Source organism: Drosophila tropicalis, unplaced genomic scaffold (assembly GCF_018151085.1).
Source record: "Drosophila tropicalis isolate 14030-0801.00 unplaced genomic scaffold, ASM1815108v1 contig_443, whole genome shotgun sequence".
Classification (NCBI taxonomy): domain Eukaryota; kingdom Metazoa; phylum Arthropoda; class Insecta; order Diptera; family Drosophilidae; genus Drosophila; species Drosophila tropicalis.
The window spans coordinates 6,669,260-6,693,384 of NW_027172907.1; the positions used below are offsets into that span (position 1 = coordinate 6,669,260).

The 24,125-nt window shown below is 37.7% G+C and overlaps 3 protein-coding genes across 4 annotated transcripts in view; 2 read left to right on the forward strand and 1 right to left on the reverse strand.

The window, feature by feature from the left end:
* The window catches only part of bab1 (bric a brac 1), a 76,576-nt gene extending 58,221 nt beyond the window's left edge, over positions 1-18,355 (forward strand). The window contains exons 2-4 of one of the 2 annotated variants that reach the window (XM_068285899.1): positions 16,091-16,148; positions 16,322-16,761; positions 16,883-18,355. In XM_068285899.1, the coding sequence (XP_068142000.1) occupies positions 16,091-16,148; positions 16,322-16,761; positions 16,883-17,980 (1,596 nt within the window). In that variant the 3' untranslated portion in view covers positions 17,981-18,355. The remainder of the gene's footprint in view (positions 1-16,090; positions 16,149-16,321; positions 16,762-16,882) is intronic. The other variant, XM_068285900.1, reaches the window with a different exon arrangement.
* Positions 18,356-20,817: 2,462 nt separating this feature from the next.
* On the reverse strand, positions 20,818-21,903 carry LOC137574319 (oxysterol-binding protein-related protein 11). The gene is made up of 3 exons (XM_068286585.1): positions 21,735-21,903; positions 21,241-21,637; positions 20,818-21,174 (listed from the first exon to the last, which is right to left on the reverse strand). Exons 1-3 carry the CDS (start codon positions 21,814-21,816, stop codon positions 20,967-20,969), a joined length of 687 nt encoding a protein of 228 aa, XP_068142686.1. The 5' UTR covers positions 21,817-21,903; the 3' UTR covers positions 20,818-20,966.
* A 334-nt stretch (positions 21,904-22,237) lies between these two features.
* The window catches only part of trio (trio Rho guanine nucleotide exchange factor), a 45,725-nt gene continuing 43,837 nt past the window's right edge, over positions 22,238-24,125 (forward strand). Inside the window, 2 exon segments of the mRNA XM_068286582.1 lie at positions 22,238-22,319; positions 23,214-23,777. Of these exon segments, the coding sequence (XP_068142683.1) occupies positions 23,599-23,777 (179 nt within the window). The 5' untranslated portion in view covers positions 22,238-22,319; positions 23,214-23,598.

Sequence of the window (24,125 nt, forward strand, 5' to 3'; positions counted from 1 at the left end):
GATAATGCTGATGATGATGATGGAGGCGATTCGGACTCTGTTTATGCGTGTATGTGTGTGTGCATGTTTGTGTGTTTGTATCCCCAGTGTGTTTTCGTTGTTGCTATTGCTGTTACGCACATATTTGTCATGTCAAATCGCATCCAAAGTGTTACGTCAAAATCATCATGCTTCTAACTCCCCCCACCGCAACACCCCCATTTCTCACACACACACACACACACACATGCTGGGCAACCCATTTGGCAACATTTTCATTAAATATGCCCAAAGTGAAGTTGCCAGTTCCCTGGCAGTTTATCAAATGCATACTCTGGATATATACCTCTTCCTAACTCCCTTTCACTCTCTCTCTCTCTCTCCTTCCCGGCCCCACTCTACTTTGCCCTCCATCCCCTACTAAGGGACATACAGGACGCATAGCACAAATTAGCTAGCAAATTGTTGGGCTCATAGGAAGGGGGGCGAAGAAGCCAAATAACAAAACAGTTAAACGTATTGGGGACTACAGAGGAAAGAGATTGCAGCAGAGAGCGAGAAGTAGAGAGAAAGCGATAGAGAGAGAGGTGAAAATCATTCAAGAATCAAAATAAAGCTATTTAAAGTTTATCTATTAATATTAATAAGCAAACATTTCAACATTTAAACATATCTTCTCGAACCATTTTCGACTAAATCTAGTCCCAACACTTTGATTACAAGAGATATATGTATATATATATATATATATATATATATATATATATATATATATATATATATATATATATATATATATATATATATATATGCAGCTTTGACGATTTGCAATGTTAATATAATAATTTGAAACAAAATTGTCTTTTAATTCAATTAGCAAAATGTTTCGTTTCAATGAACGCTTCAAAAAACTTGACTGCCCTTATAAGTAGGCAACACATTGACATTAATATTAAATGAAAAACATTTTACATATGCACATTAATGAATTGTTAAATATTTTATTATGCCTTTCATATTCTCCAACCGAACGAATATATTCAGAAATTTTTTAATAAGCAATTTGCCGCATATTTTGACACTTTCAAGCGACAAGGGACAACAACAACAACAGGCTAGAGAGCAAAAGTGCGACATTTGACGCCAGACAGAAGCCAAAAGCTGGCAGCTGAGTTGGGGTACCCTCCGAGGGGAAGTCACGAAGTAGGAGGCAGGTGGCAGGTAGAGTTTACGTTATTTCAATAATTGCATTCCCCGCCAACAGCAGCAACGTGAGACAGAGAATGAGAGAGAACAAGCGAGAGCAATGCAATTTTTCATTTTTGGGTAATCAATTTGTTGTTTACATAATTGTAAAAAATGCTTTTCAATAAACAAATTATTTGATTATTATGGCCGCCAATTAAAGACAAAAGACAACTTCGAACCACGAATAATAATACAAAAAAAAAAAAAAAGAAACAAAAAATTAAAAACCAAAAAAAAAAAAAGGAGTGAAAAGGAAACACACAGAACAGAACAGAGAGATCAAGCGACAATCAGATGCAGATGCAGATGCTGGTTGCCGGTTGCAGGATGCAGATGTCCTGACCACCGCCAGCAGCCACCAACTGGCAGCAGGATAAACTGTTTGCTGTTCTTGTTGTTCTTGTTGTTGTTTCTGTCTGTGTGTGTGAGTGTGTGTAAATGCATACGTACTACGAGGCGTCAGAGCTGGGCAGAGTTCGAGCTGCGGTTCGAAATATTTAATTGCCTTGTATTGCGGTTGAATGCGACGCGTATTAAAAAATATTTACCAACACACAAACACACACAAAGAGAGAAAGGGAGAGGGCAAAAAAAACGAAGGATGAATGGAACAACAAACAAACAAACAAGCGAACGAAAAAGAAACAAAAAAAAACTCCAAAAAGGAAACTCAACTGAGGTGTTTGAGTGTTTCACTTTGGCTTTTTTTCATGTTGCATTGCAGTCATTATCATCATACGTCAGTTTAAGTCCCCCAATTGTTGCGGAACAAGCTAAGGATATCAAGGATCATGAAGATCCTTACATTATGCCAAAATATTTGCCTTGATGAAGGAAAAAGGAAAAGACTTTTGAAAACCTTTTACCATTTCATCATCTTGAATTTAAATAGCTTTAAGGCCATTTCTTTGGCCATTTTTAATAAAATTGTTAAATTATTGTCTTAAATATGTGTGTGTGTGTGTGTTGATTGATTTGTCACAATTCGCAGTTTGATTAAATGACCAAAACGAATGGTAAAACAAATTGCCAACTTCATGTGCTCTGGCCCATTCATTAATTTTTTAAATCGAAGTTTAATTTTTATGAAGTCACAGCGATTATGGAAATACAGTGAACAGCTGCCCCGAACATTTGCCCTTCCTCATTTACTATTAAATTATTTTCTCTTTTTTTGTAATATTTTTTTTATATATATCCATATATATATATTATTTCCTTTTTTTTGTTTTTTCTTTGTTGTTTTTTGCACGCCGTTAATATTGAATTTTAATTTGTAAGCCCTGACCTATGTGTTTGTGCGTGTATCTTTGAGCAGTGACAGATTGCCCTGGCTGGTGTCTCACCTGCCCCCTCGATCCCTGTCCTTTTGCCTCCTGCCACCTGGCTGCCTGCCTGCCTGAATGCAACAGTAAGTTGTCAATTAAATTTGGCCAGCCGCATCAAGCAATCACCTCCCTTCAGCTCTCACCGCCCCTACCGCCTACCCCTTTACCATCATACCGCACCTCATCATCATCATCATCCTCTGCATCATGCTGCTGCTGCTGGTCAGTTCATGCAGTTCATCTGATCTGCCGTTTGCTTAATTTATATGTATCGCTCGTGTAATTGTCAATATGCCAATAAGCTGCGTGTGGCAATATATGTATATACTATACATACACACACGCACATATATATATATATATATTGTATATCTATATATATATATATAAAAATAAAAGAAAAATACTGTTGAAAAAAGGCACTGGAAGATATTGGCTTGGTGGGTCGGAGGATGGTTGGTCGTTCGGTTTGTTTGTTTGTTTGCTTCAGTTTATTGAAAGCAGACAAATCAATTGGAAAACATTGTAGTCAGCTACCAGGGATGGCCATTGGTTATGTTAATGCTGAACAATAATCACAGAAAATGCTAAAAAAAAAAATAAAATAAAATAAAATCACAAATACAAATTTCTATATATATAAAACATAGAGGATAAGAAATAAATTCTAAAGGATTTGCCAATTAATTTGTTTTCCTTGATTTAAGTGTGTTAAAATCTGTTAACTAACAAGAAAAATGCAAAGTAAGGAATCCTTTTAAAGCTAACTCAGTTGAAAAGTATGCTACAAAATTGGAAACTTCAAATGAAAAAACTTAAGGGAAATATTCGAAGTTTTAGCATTTGTATTTTAACATTTGCATTTAGTTAGCCCTGTAAAGAGAAAAAAAACCTAAAAAAAAAGGGGAGTTTAACATCACAATTACAATTCAGCAGGTTCAGACAGCGATACACACACACACACACACACACATACATATTCATACTTTGCAGCGTAATAATAACAAGTTACGCATATTGCAACGTGTTGGACGTAAGTAGCTCAAAAGTGTTAAGGATTCAATTAAAGCGATACAAACACACGCACAACTACATGTATGTATATGATGAGGAGGATGATGATGATGACGACGACGACGATGATGATGGTGATGGCAAACAAAAGAGCCGCAGAGCTATAATTCGATTATGGATTTTCCGCCATATTAATGCGAAATATTTGCATTGCAGTCAAAATGAAACAACAATGCAAAATGCCAAGCAGATGCCTTGCCTTGCCTTGCCTTGCCATGTCCTCGACTCGCCTCCATTCAATACGATACGATGCGATTTGACTCGAATCGAATGGAATCGAAACGTTTCGGGGGCTGTGGTAGATGCCTGATGTCGATGGCTGGTGGCTGTTTGGTGGCAGGCAACCAATAATGGCAACACAAATTATAAATTACGCGACAGATGAAATGTCAATGCATTTTTCTTACTTAATTCATTTAATTTAATTAAATGCACTTTAATGTATAAGCCTTTATAACATGGCCACCAATAACTGGGCCCACTTCCACCTACCGATCAACCTTTCTACCACTTCTAAATACAAATAGAAATGCTTTTGGCGGAAAAAAAAAAAAAAAAACAATACCAAACTTAAAACAAAACTTAAATATGCAACAGGAAATATACGCCAATCAAGTGCCAATCTCAAATGTTGACGGCAACAATAACAATCACAACAACAACAACAACATGAAATGTCTTTAAAATAGAACGAAATGTTGAACCGACAAAACGGCTTTTGACCTGAAAAGCGAAAGCCAAGCCAAACCAAACCAAAGCCAAAACCAAAACTCTACCCTCTGCCTTCTAAACCTTAACCATGTGCAAAACCAAAGTAACTAACCAACTGACGGACCGAAACCCAAACAAAAACAAAAAATAAGCAACAACAACAACAATCAAAGAGCCATAAACTTTGGTCTAAATGCAAGTTACCAAGCTAAAATCGAGTAAGAGCCTAACCGAAACGTCTTCAACTTTTCTACTCGAGTGAAATGCAAAATACATTTTCTATGCATAGATTAACCAAATCAAAGTAAAACAACAAAGAAAATCCATAGTAAACTCGGCCTAAATATAGCCAAATGGAGACACACACTGACTACAAGTTGGCCAGAAATGAGGGTTAACTAAATATGGCCTCCCCCACACATGTATGTACCTATGTACCTTAAGAATTGCAAAATAATGGCAGAAAGTAGACTTTAGATACCAAAAAAGCATTTAAAATAAATCAATTCTGATTTGATTAAAACAATTCTCATGTTAAGACCAAAAAATATGCAAAATAAGTGGGCAAAAGAAATGAAACTCGAAGTACCTATGAAATTTTGACTATTACAAACAAATTCTGAGAGTATTTCAACTAAAAATTTAGATTAATTTGCTAATTTCACTTGGAGAAGATTTTTAGATTCGACTTTTTTTCACTCTAGAAATTGTTGTTAGTTTTTTTTTTGTATTGAAATAAATTTTAAATATGTAAATTGCAAGAAATGAAAGAAGACAAGAAGATGATGCAAATTAATGATGCCAATGAACCCAAGTGAGATACAAAATTTCCATTTAGCCATTTTCCCTATTTGGAGCTGGGGTTATGGTTTTTCTTCTTTTGGTCTTTGTCCTGATTAACTCCTTGCTAAAGTTCTTGTTTTTTTTTTTTTGGTTTTGTTTTGCGGTCTGTCTACCTCTTGCAGTTGCTGTCTTAGGGTTTCCATCTCAGTGTTCGCCTCTCACTTTCTCTTTCTTTTCTCTCTCTCTCTTAACGTGACGCAAAAATGGCGAATTGTCTGTCGTCTACCCCAAGATGATATGCCCTGAGCCTTAGCTAAATTTAATTTGGAGAATTTTATCTACTTGTACGCATCTAGCAACATTTTGCATTCACTTCTCCATTCCAGAGGGTAGTTTCCCTTTACCTATCTTTTACCTTTTCCACCCACACTTACTTCGTGCTGTTTCTTAAAAAATATGCGAAAAACAATTAAGCTGATGTCTGGGTTGAAGAGTCTGGCAAAATGGCTGCTGACACCAGCCCACCAGAGCTCCAGAGCCCCCACATCCCCGCTTCTCAGCTTCTCAGTTACATAGTTCATTTTCATTTCCATTGCAACCATTTTTCGGGGAAATGTTGCAACAAAATGAGTATTATGTATTTCAATTCATAATGAATTATTCAGCATTCAGCTTGCATTTTTCATAAGACAGAAACGCGGTAGAAATTTCAACATTGCAGCACACACACACAAACACACACACACATACACCTGAGTGGTAGCGAAATGCTGAAATGACGCTGGAATGGAGAAAGTGGCGATTGGACAGAAAGATGGGGCAGGAGGAGGGGGGCAAATGGTTATGGCATAAGACACTGCTGCTGCAATTTGGCCATATAACGGCAATTTAGCCATGAAGGGCAAAAAAAAAACAACAAGAACAACAACCAGAATGATAAGAAGGAACAGAAGAAGAACTGACAACTCTTTCGGTACTCTCCATTTTATGTTGATACCCTAACCAAACGGATGCTTACAGAGAAAAGAGGATTGTCGATCAAATGATAAAAGCTTTAAAGATCAGACAATCACAAAATGTGGTTGAATTGGGAATATATAAGGAATGGAAACAGAGTGGATATAGTTTGAGAACAGATTGAAAATAAAAAGGAAGCGAAATGGGACTAGAATGGGAATAAAAAGGAAATAAATTGGAAAAGAAGTAATGAATGGGAATGAAATAGGACTAAAATTTAAAAAAAATGGGAATAAGATGGAAATCAAATAAGAATAGAATGGAAATGGTTTGGGAATGAAATCCAATTATGTAGTATTAAGAGGAATGCGAATAGAAGACTTATCCGAAAAGAATAGATTGGTAATAGAAAATATATAGAGGAACATAAAGGAACATTAGAAATAGAATGGCCAAAGAATGTTAAGAAAATGGAAATTCAATTTGAAGAGAAAGTGAATGAAATTTAATGGTACTAGAAATAGATATAGATAGAATTGTCATTCGAAAGAGCATTTCCACGTCCTCGTAGCAGCATTAATTTTATTCGTAGATCTTTCGTCGGTTTCGTCGCCGATGTCGACGTCATCGTCATCGTCATTGTCGTTGTCGTTGTCGTTGTTCTGCAATAAAATTTTATAAATTATTTAAACTGGCAAAATGCATATTTGTACTAGCAATATGGCAACAAAACCCAAAAGACAGTAAGGGCAGAGCGAAGGATTTAAATAGAAGAAAGATGGCAACTATGTGGCAAAGTTTTGAAAGGTGGAAAAGTAGAACAAAAACATGACAGAGCGAAAGAGAGAGAGAGAGAGAGAGAGGGAAATGGAAATAAACAGAGTTCAGCGAATTGTTTGATAATGTCAACTGTGAAAATACAAAATGGTTAAGAATTCACAAAAAAAAAACCTTATAAAAAGAAAATTTACAATGCAACCAAAGAAAAAGGAACAAAAAGTCAAGGATAGAGACAAAGTTTGCCCAAATAAATAAAGTGAATGTCTGGAGAAGTCAAGAATATGGATCTTAATGTGGTTAAAAGCATCTCTTGGCTAAAATGTAGGTATATATATAGTTTTGTTGGCCCTACTGATTTCTTGTAGTCCTGATATCCTTTCCAATTAATAGGATAATTATCGTTAATTTTCCATATGAAAATCACTTTTTAGTACAAGTCTCAACAATATGATTTTATTTGGTAAATAGAATTCACATTTAATTGAGATTTACATTCGCCACATTTCCCTCCCATCTCCCCGCCATATGAATAAACCATAAAATTGTAACCGTCTGTGTGTGTGCCTGTGTGTGTGTGTGTATTTTTAGTTACTCTTTTATGGCTTTATTCAATATTTGTCCAGTTATAAATCACCGATTCTTTAATAGTCTCTGGGCACAAAAATTTGCCGTGTTGCATACATATATATTTTCCCTTATTTTTTTTGGTCCTTTTTTTTTTTTTTTTTTTTGGTGAGGTTCCACAAAAATTGCAACAGATGCTGTTATTATTTTTTTGTTTTTATCCATGGACATTACACACGTTAAGAGTGCAACAAGCACGTGCCAGCAACAACAACAACAATGCAACTACATGCACAAAAAAAGAAAAAACAACAACAAAAAAAGTTGGCCATGACCAGTCGCGCGGTTTATAATCTAATAAGCAATCAATGATGTGAAAAAATGACTGGCAAACCGTTTTAAACGCGCTGCGGTGCACCGCAACTCGACCACAGCACAATCACCACCCAACCACCCACCCACCAACCGTCGCCCAATGCCCACAATCACAAGCATCCCTCGCCCATCATCCACAGGAGGAGAAGAGAACTGTGCACCAACATTTGTTGGACTTTAGCGCAGGGAGGGGAAACGAGGCGAGAAGTAGGTAGAAATTTTGCATTTTGTTTGTTGGCCAATTTTTTGTACACTTTTTTTTTGTACTTTGTATGTATTTTGTTTTGGCATATTTTTTTCCATGTGTGTGTGTTGTTGTTTTTTCTGTTTTTTTTTTTTGTTGGTTGCATGCAACAATTGTGTGCATGAGGGATGCAGTGCAGTTGGCACTTGTGTCCATTGCCTACTCCCATCTCTCTGATCTGATCCTATGATGCTCTCTCGCCCCCTCTCTGTGTGGACTGGTCTGTGGTGGAGGGGATGGTGGCAGTCGATGTCGGTTTGCCGGTTGTCTGGCGGTCTGTTGCATATAAACTGTAAATGCCACACAATGACAGAGTGTCAATTTATTAGGTGCCGCAATTTATGATGTTCAAAATGCTGAAAATGCATTGCCCATACGGAAGGCAATTCGGTTGCATGTAAAGTACCCTTTTCCCTCTGATTCCTCTTCACTTTTTTTTTTTTTTTTTCGTATATTTCATTTTTTCTTTTCTCTCTTTGGTTTTGGTTTTTGGTTTCATTTAATTGTCCATAATTGAATATGTATTACATTTTTTGTGCATGTCTTGTTGTTGTTGTCGGTTTTGTTGTGCATTTAAATTAGTTAGCCATGATGAAGGGGAAAATTTGGATGTATGATAAATGAACGATTCCGAATTACCAATAACTAAACTAATTTGCCATTAAAGAATTACTCGTAAATGAACTGATTAACTTGTTAAACTTGTTAGCGTGTGCGTTTTTTTTTTTTTTTTGGTTTAGTTTCGTTTTGATTTTTGTCTTTTATTTAACAGTTTGTTGCAGAATTCAAGGTCATTTAGATGAGTTTTATCTTATAGTTAACATCTCAAATTTCTCTTCTTGTTTCTTTCAAAAGTTTCGGCACAAGGTAGTATCAAAGATCATGCCAAGAGCATGAGAGCCATCAATTATTCCTCATTTAAGTGAAGAGGCCTTATCCTTGGCCAAACCCTCTTAGAAGGGAAGTAGGAGTTGGAGTAAGCTACGGATTCCAATCCGACGATCATTGCATCTCCCGATGTGCCACGACGGTGTATAGATTTAGGCCCAAGGACAAATTTTCACCTTTAAGATCTAATTTATCGATATTTTGTGCCATTTTGAAAACAAATTCAAAAAATCAAGACAACTTTCTCGTTGAAATAGTTTCTAAATACCCAAAAATATGTTCGATGTCCTAGACCACAGAGCTCGTTAGCCAATTTGGTGAAGCCGCCCAAAAGTTTCAAACAAAACTTGTTTCATGCTGAAAAAAAGTGATTCTCCTGTTTTTTTTGTTAACTTAATCTAATTTAAATGACTGATTTCCGCACAGGTGGGGCACAGGAAGAGTATCAGGATGAGAATGAGAGAATGAAGGCTGATTCCCCCTAAAGTATGTTAGTTTCTGGCCACAATCTATAACAAAGTTCGTTCAAGCTACAATTTCCGTTGCGAAAAGTCAGATGCGTATATGTCTCTACAATGTGTGTCTGTGTGTGTGCAAATTGCGAATATTTTAAACTTTTTTGTTTTGTTTCAACTGCGCCTAGGCATATGCAATAATTTTTTTTCTAATCGCTTTTTTCCGCCTATTTTGAGTTAGAGCAAACAAAAGCAAAAAAAAAAGTTGTTCCTGTTGTTGAAAGTTGCGTGTGGTTTGTTGTTTGCAAAAAGTTAACGCATTATTTTGTCGATTGATTGCGTTTCAAAGCGTTTTTTTCTTTGTTGTTTTTTAACGTTCCATCGTAGAAAAAAAAATGGAAAGTTTATATTTGTTTTGTTTTGTTTTAAATTACTGCAGAAAACAATGATAACAAATTTTGTACACAAAAAAAATTAAAGTTTACAACCGGTTTTGGCGATAAGCCAATTGCGATTACGATGGCAATTAGTCTGGAAAGTGTGGACCAGGTACAAAAACAAAAACAACAGCCAGAACCTGGAGAAGTAGGAAATTTGAATAAAGGCAAGAGAGTTCCATTTCAAGTTAAAATTTGTATACAAATGACGACGATTTCATTTGAACTTAAGCCAGAAGAAAGGCCCAAGGAAGAGACAAAACTAATGTCCTTTTAGATCCTTTTCATTAGACTATAGAAAATCATCTTGAATCTTGATTGAAAGGTTTTTGGTTTGATTCAAAATATGATTTAAGTCTTTTCTTCTGCGTTTCATTGCTATGTAGTTATGAGATACTTACATTTAAAATTCAATTACTTTAGTTGGAATTTAAGCTTAATGAAGCTAAGTAGATTAATCAGATTGCCCCTGCCATTAAAACAGTTTAATGAAATTCTCAGTTAGCATCATTTGATTTCTAATTACAGCAACAAAATGCTCTCGAAACTTTTATTAAAAAATAGAAAACTTTGTTGTTGTTTTTCGCTTTTTGTTTGATTTTAATAAAACTCTATGCTAATTTCCTCTGATTTCTCGTTACAATTAAACAAGTTTAATGGCAGTGAAAGGGGGAGAAGGAGAGGAGAACATTTTTATTGAACTGCAACATGAGGAAGCTGCCGTTTTCCCAGACCGTTTTTCCGTGTTGTGCCACCTTCTTTATCCCTCAATGAGTTGTAGATTTCTCATAATGTAGCCAACGATTTGTATTTTTTTCGCTATTTGTTGTTATCCTTTCATATTACACACACACACACACACACACATACATACATACATGCAGACAGTTATGTATGAAATATAATAAAATTGTTCAGGAAATGACGAACAAGCGCAGGGAGTTGCCCGCTTTCCACCACCATTCATCTATCCATCCATCCATCCATCCACCTCGATGGATCCGGGGATCCTTCATACATTCGACACGAGTGGTGCTCGATATGGCTCGAGCAACATTTTAACCATCGAATGGTTTGATTATTAAATCCATGAAGTTTTTTCTATATATGTATATGTATATACATACATATGCATACCCCTTCTGCTTACATACATATGTACATACATCATATCGAAATTCACTTGATTGCAGTTTTTGAAGTGAAATCCTAGCACACTTCAGCGTTGAACTCGCTGCCTAAGGGCTGAGGATTCAGTTAGAGGAGTATGAGGAGCACAAGGAGGAGGAGGAGGAGGAGGACATACATACATAGTCCTAGTACCATTACCAGTCTCAGTCCCAGACCCAGTCCCGGTCGATGTATATATGTTCCGCCTGCCCCAGATTGTAATTGATGTTTGAAGTAGTGCCAGCGAAAGCCAAAAAACTTTCCCCAAAAACCCCACGTTCGCCCCTCCCTCACCACACATCACCTCTCAGTAGACGGAGGCGCAAGTTTATTTTGTTGTTGCAAAATTTTAATGAAGTATTGGCAAGTTTTGCGACTAAATCAAATTAAAACAGCTGTAGCTGTAGCTTCAGCTAAAGACTGAAACGGCAACTGCCTGCGCCGACATGTGGAAGCTGAGGAAATGAGCTCGGCTCGACTTTTCCACACACGATGTATGTACATACATATGTGCATATATCTAAAACTAATGCAAGTTTTTGTCCCTTTTAGCATCTCGCTTACCACCTCCCCCCCACCCCCAGGTCGTAGCCCATCTTTTTCCTTTGCTCAAATGTTTTTGGCAAATGCTTTTGCTTTTTGCCATTCAATAATGCTTTTCACGCTAATTAATTTTCGGTTTTACACAAATCTGAACCCAAACACACACACCCTCACAGACACACACACACACACACACACATCCACTCAAATGACACTTGACAATTTCCTAAGCGGCAAAAGGCGTTAGGCTTTTTAGTGGATAATACTCTCTCAAGATTTTTCTTGGGCTGCTGCAGTTTTACAAGCAAACTGGAAATAATTTATATAAGAGAACAGACTTAAATGTGACTTAAGTTAGTGGCCCTAAAGTAATTAGTTTTTGGAGTATTTAAGTGTTGAAATTATGCAAAAAAGTTGAAGATTTTATATTACATGTGAATTTTTCAAGACAATTATTGAGTTTTTGAAATTTCAAAAGTTATGAAACTTTTGTCTTCAGCAGACTTTGCTAACCAGTCAAAAATTTCAATGACAACTTTTGAACTGGTTGGGAATTACAACCAGAATAAGCGAGAAAGTGATAACATGGCCTAAAACTTATACTTCAGTTTGTTCATGGAGTTAATTATTGTCTTAATAGCAATCAAATTTTAAGTAGTTAACATTAATTATGTTTATCTAAAATGTAATTGAAATTAAAAACGTTTTAAAAAACTTATAAAGACTAAGTTGAATAGATATTTGTGTCAATTCCATGTTAGATTCCCTCCAGGACGACATTGTCTATACTTTTTGCTATAAACTGTTATCTTTTTTTATGATTATTTCTCATCAAATAGAGCATTAACTAGTCGACTTGACTCCATAAGGAATATAATATTATTATTATGTTCTTATTTCTATTTTTTTTCGAGTTGAGTTGAGTTTCGTTTCGTTTGGTTTCTTACTTGTTTACTCCTCCGCTAACATTAGAAAATTTGTTGCCCTTGCCTTGGCCCTGCTTCTGCTCCTGCTGCTGGTTCCCGTTGGCGTTTCCTGCTGTGAATTTGGTTAAATTGCATTCAGCGGCGACGGCGGCAAATCAGAAATTGTCGCTCTACCCCCCGCACAGTGAAACACCACAAAAGTGCTGCCGCCAAGTGCCTGCTTGTTGTTGGTTTATAAATATATATACATATATTTTTTTTTTTTTTTTAACTTTTGAGTAGGATTCAAGGGGTTCGGTTTGCACACAACCGACCCACTTACCTACCCACCTCCCCCTCCTCCTCCCCGCTGATACTTGGCTTCGGTCTCTGTCTTTTTTTACGCCCAATTGATGTGGGCTTAACGCTTGACTAGCGGGGCGATGTTTGTTGTTGTTGTTGTTCCTGTTGTCGTCGGAAGAACCTGTCTCAAAGTTTAGCTAAGGTTTCAATTGCGTTGACTGCAACGCCTTTTTCCTGGCTCTTTGACACATGGGGCGTGGCCAGACAGAAAATGGCGCAAAAAAAGGAATGGTTTTTCTTCCTTCCTTCGTTTTTTTCACTCATATTTCTCAATTTTTTTTTTTTTTTTTGATAATTTAATTTGGCATGATTGAAGGGGAACCCAAAAAATGATGATCTGCGGTTGGCAAACCCCAGAATGTCTTTAAGAAGCAACAAAAGGAAGACATAACAACCGATATAAATGTCAAAGGACTTACGGTAGTTCAGTGACTGGATTTCGGTATTTATTTAAACGATTTACGACCCACAATAACCAGCAAGAGACAAAGAAAGTTGCACATTTGTTTAGGCCAGACTTTTAAGCGAAAGAGAGAAAAAAATCTAATACATTGATTAGTGATTTAGTTGGAAGAACACTAAAAACTGCATCTAACTCCTGAGATTGTATTAGTTGTGGAATTTTTTGGATTTCAAATGGCAATTGCCAACTAAATTGCCGTTTTAAAGCCATGTGGACTATAAACTGAATCTACATACATACATAGAAATATATGTATGTGCATAGTACTACATATATATGTGTATGTGTATGTATATGTATATGTATTTGGCATAATCTCACGACTGTGGTTGGGAATTACTTTTGAAAGCTTGACTGCCCAGCGATGACTATTGAGACTAATCACGCTAATGCGCAAGTTTGTCTCAAAGACAGACGACAGATGGCGCTGCCGAATATAGGATGTGTGTGTGTGTGTGTTAGTGTATGGGTGTCCACCTGCAGTTGCCTTCAATAATACGCTACGCCAAATGCCAAATAATTTATTTATTATATGTATGGGCAGCTGACCAAAAGCTGACTAGCACACACATGCACACACCCGCACACACACACACACACAAGCACATGGGCATATTTGAACCTGCTGCCCTGAGTGAGATTTCATTACAACTCATTTGACAGTCTTGGTGCACTCGACGCTGCCAAAATGTCATAGCTGAGTGGCAGGAATCGAAAGGGGTGTAGGAGGGGGGTAGAGAAAAGGCCAAGTCTCCCCCTTCTCCACCCATTTGGCACTCTCTCTCTCTCTCTCTCCCTCTCTCTCTCTCTGTCTGTTTCTGTTTCGTCTGCTCTTGGTGGTGCTCCTAGCCAGCGGATTAGCGGACACGCATCGCGCAACTCTCTTCTACTTTTGCTCCATCTCTCTGCCACCTACTAAACTCTCTCTCCCCATCGGTGTGTGTGTGTGTGTGTGTGTGTGTGACGCGAAATTAAGCGAAATGAAGTTGACCACGTTTCGATTTTGCATCAAAGCGAAACGGTTACCGCTTAGTGCCTCAGCTGGACCGACCCCCATTCCCCACCCAACTGCACCACCATCAGCGTCATTCCAATGGCCATGCATTGTTAATACAGTTCGAGTCCAACGTCAATAACCAAGTGCCACGAATGGACCATTAGTTGAGTTGCAGTTTGAGATGCATTTCCCGATTATGATGATGACGATGATGGCTATGATGAACTATGCAGTCTCCTGCCCACTTTGGAAATGGATGGACAAGGCCAAGCGTCCGTCATAGATTGATATTAATACTTTAAAGATGCCTCCATTGCCTCCCAAATGTACAACTTTAAATTTAGCATATCATTTTATTTAACCTTTCCTTGAACATGGAGAAGATTGCCCAATTGTTGCTCCAACTTGAAAAACAAATAAAGTAATTTGCCAAAACAATAACAGGAGCAGGAGCTAGACGAAAGGAGTAGAAGAAAGATTAGAGGAAAACTTGTTTAAATAATATATAATTTGTCGGCCATAATGAGCCAAACACTGACGGACCGCAACGAGACTTATTGCATGTCAGTGGCCCATAAAAGTAGGCAACAAAAAAAAAGAAACAACAAATTGCAAAGAACAACACAAAAGATTCCATGCGCTTTGTCTGGCCCATAAGTATTTATATTGTACCACTTGATGTGGTATGTGTGTGTGGTGAGTCTCTCTCTATGCATGTGTGTGTGTGTGTGTGTTGCTCTCATCATATAAGAAACTTACAAGTAATACTTAGAAACCTAAATGGGCACAAGTGTGCAGCAGATACTTGAGAAATTCTTTCGTTTTTTTTTTTTTTTTTTGATGATGCGAAAATGAAGTTATCGACAAGCTCCAATCAACTAAACCTGATGTACTTGTCTATAAAACTATACTATATATAAGTGTGTGTGTATGTGGGTGTCTGTGTGTGTGGGTCTTTTCTCTTTCTTCCTCTCTCCCCTTGCAGTTGCTGTGTCTATGTCTGTCTATGTATGTAGAACAATATGCAAATGTTACTTTGTTATGCAATTAGTGAATCGAATACGAGGCACTCGGCAAACTCAAACTTGGTGCTCGGCAAACAGACAGACAGACAGACAGGCGGACAGACGGACAGACAGATAACGGGAAACTGAACTGTACTGAACTGAACTGAACTGAACTAAACTGAATTGAACTGAACTCTGAGCGGAACTGGCAAGCGGTGCATCCACTCGAACGTTAAGCAATGCAGTTAAATGTTGCCTGTTCGATATTTGGTATGCCAAATAGGAAACAAGTCCTTTAAAATACCCTGCAAAAAATTAGCAAACAACATTTAATTGCCAAAAGCATATTGGGCAACGTTATCGATCCTTAGAAAGGTATTTGACATCATCCCATTTTGGAAAATCTGTAAGAAAAGAGCACCGAACAAGGCTACTGAAATTTTCCTCCATTGATGTCAAATTTCAGAAACTTTGCCTAGATAGAAACCATCCATAGTACCCATTAAAAGAAAAACAATTGAGAGGTTTTGTGGGGCGGGGGGATGGAGAAAAAATATCAGAAATTAAACGAAAATAGGTCGATTTTGCAAGTCAATGGGGGATGAGAATGAGGAAAAGGAGGTGCATGATGATGATGATGATGATGGATGAGAAGGAGGTGCATGATGATGATGACGACGATGACAACAGACGGCGCATTGAGCACTAACCAAAGCGAGTTATGCAATTAATTGAAGAACCACTCAGACCACTTACCCCACCTATTTCGATGTGATTCCTACTCACTCCCTCTTTCTCCTTCTTTCGCTGTCTTTGCAGGCCAAAATGATGGAGAATTCTCATGCCTGGATGGGTGCTACCGGATCCACGCTGGCAGGTTTGTATAGCCGGACTATATATATATGTATATATATATATTCCAAATATCTATATATATATACATTGTGCCTTTTGAAATCAGAACTACATCTTTTATTTTCCTCTCGTTTGGTGTGCTCTGGGTTGTGTGTGTGCGTGTGTTCTTTTCTTTTCTCTTAAAACACTTTTCAGCAGATAGCTATCAATATCAATTGCAATCGATGTGGCAAAAATGCTGGAACACCAATCAAAATCTAATGCATCATATGCGTTTCCGTGAGCGTGGACCATTGAAATCGTGGCGTCCCGAAACGATGGCCGAGGCCATCTTTAGTGTCCTCAAGGAGGGACTCTCACTGTCGCAGGCGGCACGCAAATATGATATACCATATCCCACCTTTGTTCTATATGCGAATCGTGTCCATAATATGCTTGGTCCATCCATCGACGGAGGTCCCGATCTGAGGCCCAAGGGCCGTGGCCGGCCACAGCGCATTCTGCTCGGCATTTGGCCTGACGAGCATATCAAGGGTGTGATCAAGACTGTGGTGTTCCGTGATGCCACCAAGGAATTGAAGGATGACAGCACTCTGGGATTGGGTGGTCATATGCCGCCCTATGGTCGTCATTCGGTAGGTAACCCTCCCCAACGGGTTTCAATTTCTTTTCGTTTGTTGTTTTTGGTTTCGATGCGTTTCGGTTGATTTAACTTTGGCGAATTGTGACTAGCAACTAAGCATCCGAACGGGTTAGCCCGTATTTCCCTTGCAGGACATGAGCTTAAGCTATCCGGGAGCTGCTAGTGCTGCAGCTCTGGCTTGTTCCAATGGCATGGGCGGCGGCGGAGCTGGAGTTGGTGTGGGAGTGGGAGGCGGTCCGTCGGTTGTCGGCGGACCGGGGCCGGATCAGGGCCAAATGTCGCAGGAGACGGCAGCTGCTGTCGCCGCTGTGGCCCACAATATACGCCAGCAGATGCAGATGGCCGCTGCAGTGCAGCAGCAGCATCAGCATGGGGAAGCGGGACCGCCACCAGGGCTCTTCAATCTGCCACCACATCTGGCTGGCAGTGGTCCGGTGTTGGGTAGAGGGAGCAGCATATCGCCAGCACTGAGCAGTGGCTCGGGCCCCAGGCATGCGCCACCCTCATCGCCCTGCGGTCCCGCCGGTCTTATGCCGAATCTGCCGCCCAGCATGGCCGTTGCTCTGCATCGTGGCGATCCGGCAGCAGCCCAAGCCCTGATCAGTCACCAGCAACAGCAGCAACAGCAGCAGCAGCAGCAACAGCATCAGCATCATCTCCAGCAATTGCAGCAGCAGCATCATCAAGCCCTGCAGCAACAGCAGCAGCAGCAACAGCAACAACAACAGCAGCAACAGCAACATCAACAAGCGGCAGCTCATCATGGGCTAACGCACAAATCGAGCGGTTTCGGTGCCAGTTCCATGCCAGCGGCCAATGTCGCCTCCTCCTCCTCGTCCTCCCAGCAGCAACAGTTCCACCAGCAACTGGACAAATCCAAGACCAAAGGTAGTCCCATGCGAAGTGAAACGCCTCGCCTCCATTCACCCCTAACCGACCTGGGTCTCGAGATGAGCAGCTACAAAAGGGATTATTCGCCCTCGCGTCTATTCGCCGACGACCTGGCCGAGTTGGTTGGAGCTGGCGGCGGAGGGGCAGCCAGTGTTTCCTCCTCATCATCGGCCACCACCACGGCGGCAGCAGCAGCAGCAGCAGCGGCGGCGGCAGCGGCTGCAGCAGCTGTGGCAGCCGCAACAAGTGGCACATCCGCATCCGGTGGCGATGCCAGCGGCATCAAGGTGGAACCCATTACCACCACCAGCGGCGAGTAGAATCAAAAAACAGAAAAACAGAAAAACAAACTGGAAAATTCAACACAGAAATGTGAAGAAATTTTCTTATCCGAATTTTCTCTAGTTTCAACTTCCACATAAATACAATTTTTTTTTTTTCAAACAATCAAAATAAATTTATACAAAACATAAAAATTAAAATAAAATAAAAAGCAAGTATTATTATGTTATAGTTTATAATTTTAACCAGAAAAACAAAACAAAAAAAAAAAAAAAATACATAGCGATCTCTTTAATTTTAAGAAAAGCAAAAAAAAAAAAAAAAATCTGAAAAACTAAAAAAAAATTTTTACTTAAAAATCCCAGAACATTCCAAATCCATAAAACCATGAAACTGAAATTAAGAAATTTGTGTGCCCTAATTTAATTTATTAAATGGAAAAAATAATGAAGAAACAAAATTTTAAATATGTACAAACATAATTTTTGGAATGTTTATTGCAAAATAAAAACAAAAAAAAAAAAATGAAAATTAAAAATTTAAAGTTTAGGTCTTAAAATGAGAAAACTTAAGAGAAAAAAAAAAACAAAATGCGACAACAAAAAACATTCACAAAAAATGCCTTTCGGAATTAAATTCAAAAAAATCAAAAACACAAAAAAAAAAAAAAAAAAAAAAACAAAAAATGAAACTTAAAAAAAAAACACAATTTAAGAATGAAATAAAGAGAAACAACAACAAATTTTTTAAACTATTTATACAAAATCGAAACAAAATTTTAGACAAAATTAAACATTTAGAAGCGAAAATCTTCATTTTTTTTTTTTTTTTTTTTTTTGATATAAACGAAAATTGTTGTAAAATTTAGTAAAAAGGAGAAAAAGAATAACAAAAAATGAATAAACGATGAAAAACAAAAGTGAAAATGGAAAATCAAGGCTGATGTATGTACTTAATTTTTAAATTAGAATGCAAACAACAACAAAAACGAAAACATTTTCAATTTAATTTAATTCTTTAGTCCTTATCCTAATCATTATAGATCTTGTTATTGATTTCCCTTCTAAAGTGCCTTTTCTAGACTTAATTTTAAAACTAACTAAACTAATTTTGAGTTTTTGCTTTTCATTATCAATTACATTTCGAGTTTCCTTTTAACCAGCCCAGCCCAGGATGGGATTAAATGGAAGCGAAGTGAAAGTGGCCAAAAGGTTTCATTGAGAGATTCTTCCACACACACACACACACACACACACACACACACACACACATACATACATATGTGTGCATATATAATCTTGTCCGATCTGTGTACGATCCTCAAATGGCCTGCTTATCCTTTAATCCGCTCCTGAGCCTCGAGATAAAAATTTGCAGCAACTTTCGTTTTGAAACAAAAAAAAAAAAAAAAGAAACCAAACAAAAACATTTTGTGTAAAACAATAAACAAATGAATGAAGAAACAAACTTTTAGGCGTACTTTTCGGCAAAACAAAATTATAAAGCATTTTTTTTTTTTTTTTTTAGAAGCGCACAAAATATAAAAAAAAAATATAACATACTAAATATATAAAAATAATACACAAAAAAAAAAAAAATAAAACTCATTAATTTACAACAAACAATAGCCATAGCCCAACAACATACAGCAGCATACAAACATAAATCACGTACATACATACATACATAAATTATATATATATATAAATTTATATATAAATATGTTTGTCTCCCCGTCGCTCCCCCTACAAATCACACACACAATTCAAAAAAAAAAAAAAAAACAAAAAACAACATAAAAAATATAGAATTTGATGTTCCACATATATAAAAAAGAAAGAAAAAAAAAAAACAACAAAAATCATTAAGAAAACTAAAAACAAAAAAAAAATGGAAAAATTCAAACCAAACTTAACAAAATAAACAAGAATTTCTGGTATAGCATGTAAAATATAATATATAAATGAGTTGGCAACTTTGTACGATTTTTTTTTTTTTTCTGGCATCAATCGAGAATGGAGTTAACCAGCAGCAAAAAAAATAATAAAATAAAATAAAAAAAAAAAAAAACATACATACATATATAAATGTCCAAGAAAAAAAAAAAAACAACTCGAATTTTTTTTTATCAAAACAACCAAAAAAAAGGAAAAATAAAAAAAAAAAAAAACACTCACTTTAGTGCAAAACTTTATGTTCAAATTAACTTTAAATGTCGAAATGAATGTTCTAATTAACCCAACAACAAAAACAACAACAACAAAAAACGAAATACAAAAAAAAAAACCAAAAAGAAAAACATAAAGTATTTTATAAAAACAATTGAAAAATAACCAAAAGAATTGAGAAAACTTTTTTTTTTTTTTTCCCAACTTGGTGGAAAAGAGTCAGAAAAAGTATTCCGCAAAAGGAGAATTCGGTAAGTTTAAAGGACTCCGACTTATAGAGGATAACATTAGGACAGGAAGTATCCCATAGGCCACATCGGCCAATAATCTATATACAAACAGATATATAATTCAACTCTTAAGCTCTATAAGGTCTAGGAGAAATTCTTTTTATGAAGCATTGTCCTTTGGGTTTTCTTGAATTTCCAAAATGCTGATTTATGGTTGCTTATGGGATGCATTCGAAGGAAATCGGGATAAAATAGATAAGGATAAAGCGCTCCAACTGATTGGCCTTCAATGAAGCTGTTCGATTTTCCGGGGAACAGCATTTTCCAAGTCAGTGAGCGGGGAAAACCACTTGACGAGGCACCACAAACCCTCTTTGTTTCCATAGAGCCTCAGCAGAGGCGCTGCCACGTATCGATATACATATAAGATTCAAAATTCACCAATGAGACTTCAAATGTCAATTAACAACATGTATATAAAATAAATAGTCCCATGTTATTCATATCTTCACAAAAAAATGTTTGAAAATGTGCTTCTTTTTTTTTTTTGGCTTACCGCCTCCCTTAAATACATTTAACTTAGATCACAAAATAAAGAATTCAACACAAATTAGCTGAATATGGGCTTAGAGCAAGACAGGAGCAATGGGAATGGTCTCATTTGTGGGCGGTGGCGGTTGATTAATCTCCTGATGGCGCTGCAGTAGACTAAGGCATTGATGCAGGCACTGGGTGCTGGCGGTGGAGATGGCTTTGAGTAGCAGAAGATCGGGATCAGTGGGGGTAAAGGAAGCACAATCGATGTTCTCAATGGCACGGGCTAGCGATGCATTGCTGGAGAGTGAAAGATTGAAGGCAAGAATTAACATATGGAGAGGGAATCATTGAATGCACACTAACCACTGCTCGGTTAGGAATAAGGCTTGGCGAGCCGAGACCATGGCATCGGAGGCAGCCAGCAGTTCCCGCGGCGGCAAGGGCGATGAGTTACTTATGTCCATGGCTTTGGTATGGCTCTCGACCACGGCACGAAGGCCATCAACCCATTCCTGGCGAGCACGAGCATCGTTGGCCCGCAATTTGACCGTATCCCCGGAAGCACAGGCTATAGAAAAGGTGCGTGAATCCTCATCACTCGGATAGACCACTGCACCGGCCAATTGGACTTGACCTCTCGGGGCACTGGCCAGTACATGAGGCGATGGGGCAATGTCATCGCCCACAGCAGCCGAATCACACAGATAATAGCTAAGGAATCCCGTCTTGGGGTCCACAGTAAACCAGCGATACTGCCATCCTATAAAAAAGAAGAAAGAGCATGGGCGGGAGGGCATTATGCAGCTGTGACGTCACTGATACTGATAAGTGTTTATCAGCAATTGAAGAGAACTTACCTTTCATTACATTTGTATATTTGCTCAGCTGGCCGCTCAATTGATGGCGTAGCGATTGGTTAATCATGCGATTTATCTCCATTTTAATATTTGGTTCTGAGTTTGTTAAACTCGCTTTGTTAAATTATAGGAACCAACAGAAACATAAATAAAAATTCCAAGTTTTCTTCGATATGGGCAACTCTGAGCAGTGCTGCCACATCTGTCAAAAAGCATGCCATGTTAATCGAATAGCTTAGCCGGTAAAAAGCTAAATTTTCTATCGATAGTTTAGCAAATTTTTTTGACAGCAATAACAATAATATTTGTTGCAAAAAAACAGTAATCTAGCGGTTTTTAAAAATAAGATTCACTAAACACAATTAAAGCATGAAAAAATCGTATTGAATGGGAAACCCAGTATTTATCTCCCACTATTTGTTATCGATAAACTAGCGGTCTGCAGAAAGTGGCAGCACTAGCATGCTGCCAGTATTAGTGGAAAATCGATTTAGTTTCTGGCAACACTGATGGGATGCGAATGCGGAGTCGGAGTGAATATAGATATATACATATATAGATGCGAATTGTGAACAAGATGTGATTGTAATAAATGAAATTTTTTGAATATCAACAATTCTAAGATTATATTGAATGAATCAAACAAGTGAAATGCAAAGCAAATATATATTTTGAGGCGTCTGACAAACGGCAAAATGCAAAAAACAAGAGCAACAACAACAACAATACAATTTCCCATTTGTTTGGTTGCTCTACCAAAATGCATGAGTGTGTGTGTGCGTGTGTGTGTTAGTGTGTACATATTTGTTTGTTGTGTGTTTTAAAAATAAAGAATAAGAGCATTTGTATGTATATACATACATACATATAATGCAGAAGATTTTTATGTTTTTATGCGGTTGAGTCGCGTGACGCTCCGACAGTTGATTTATGACACAACTCGTCCGCCTTCCCTTTGCTCCCTCCCTCACCGACAAACACCATCTATCCTATTCCCAGTTCTACACCTATAATGGACACCCTCCCCTCCCGGCCTATCACTATGTGTGTCTCTCTATCTATCTATCTCGCTTACGCTTGTTGGCTCACTCTCTCTCTCCGCATCGCCCACGCTCCAGAGATCCTGTCTTAGCCTGTGTCATGTGTGATTGTGTGTGTGTGTGTTTAATTGTGTGTGTGTGTGTGTGTGTTGAGGGTTGACTAACAGGAAAATAACAAAATAAAAAAAAAGAAAAAGACAGAAAGAAAGAAATTCTATTACCAAAAAGATTATAAATTTTAATGCTCACCCCCCGCGCTCACTTTTCTCTCACGCTATCCCTCTCTCTCGCTCTTCCCCCTCTCTATGTCTTTTTCAATTTTGCTAATTTGTTTTATTTTTCTCTTCTATCCATTTAACCATCCATTCATCCATTTATCCACCCACCCAAACACACACACACACACACACACACAAACTCTGTATATATGTATTCATAGTGACCATGAAAATGCCAGCGAGAAATTTTCTGCGAAAATCAATGAAAACCTTTAATGCATGCAAAAGTGTAACAACAACAACAAAAACAACAAATATTATTGTACATTAAGTGAAATTTTTTATTGCAAGAGGAGCGAAAAAAAAAAAACAAAACAAAAAAATCGAATAAAAAGGAAAATAGAAAACATAAACAACAAAAACCAAAACAAAATTCATTCGTTATGCTGCACTGCTTTCTGCATAGTTAAGTGGTTTAGCCCAATCATCTCCATCTGCCGAATCTGCATCTCCATTTGGCGATCAGCAGCAGCAGCAGCTCATCATCATTATCATCATCATCATCTGATTATAATCTGATCACCATTGGACACCAACATCATCACAATGGATGGCCAACGGGCTAGAGATCTACTCACTTTGCTCCAGGAGCGGGTAGTCCTCTTGACTGGCGGCCGGGACAGACGAGGCGGACCATTATTATGCTTTCCAGCCACACCGAAACGCGATCGATTAAAGCCCGAGGATTTGCGGCGTTTACTCATCTATTTAATAAGCATACCAAGGTAAGCATTTAATATCTAATATAAGATTTTTGATATGGTAGGAATCAGTATCCATATGTATATTGATTTTCGGAGAAGGAGCTCCCATTTATTTGAGTAATTCTAAATTGGATCAAAAATCAGTTGACTAAATAATTTAAAAATAGGAAAGTTGCTTTTTGTTTTTTCTCTCTCCACACCCCCACACTCCTCCACTCTCGCTCTCTCAGTTGTATTTCTCTAAGTGATGCTGTCAAATTTGTTTAGATGTGGCCTTCAGGTTTTTTTTTTTTTGTTTTTGAAAAATATATTTAAAAATGATTGCAAAAAATTTTCATTGCCAATCGATTGCACAGTGGGTTCAACATA

Excerpts from the sequence above, each read along its gene's own strand:
- LOC137574319 (XM_068286585.1), bottom strand. The coding sequence starts at position 21,816 with ATGGAGATAAATCGCATGATTAACCAATCGCTACGCCATCAATTGAGC. Across the intron at positions 21,638-21,734 it reads ATATACAAATGTAATGAAAG|GATGGCAGTATCGCTGGTTT; the intron begins GTAAGTTCTCTT and ends TCTTTTTTATAG. Across the intron at positions 21,175-21,240 it reads TTATTCCTAACCGAGCAGTG|CAATGCATCGCTAGCCCGTG; the intron begins GTTAGTGTGCAT and ends TTCACTCTCCAG.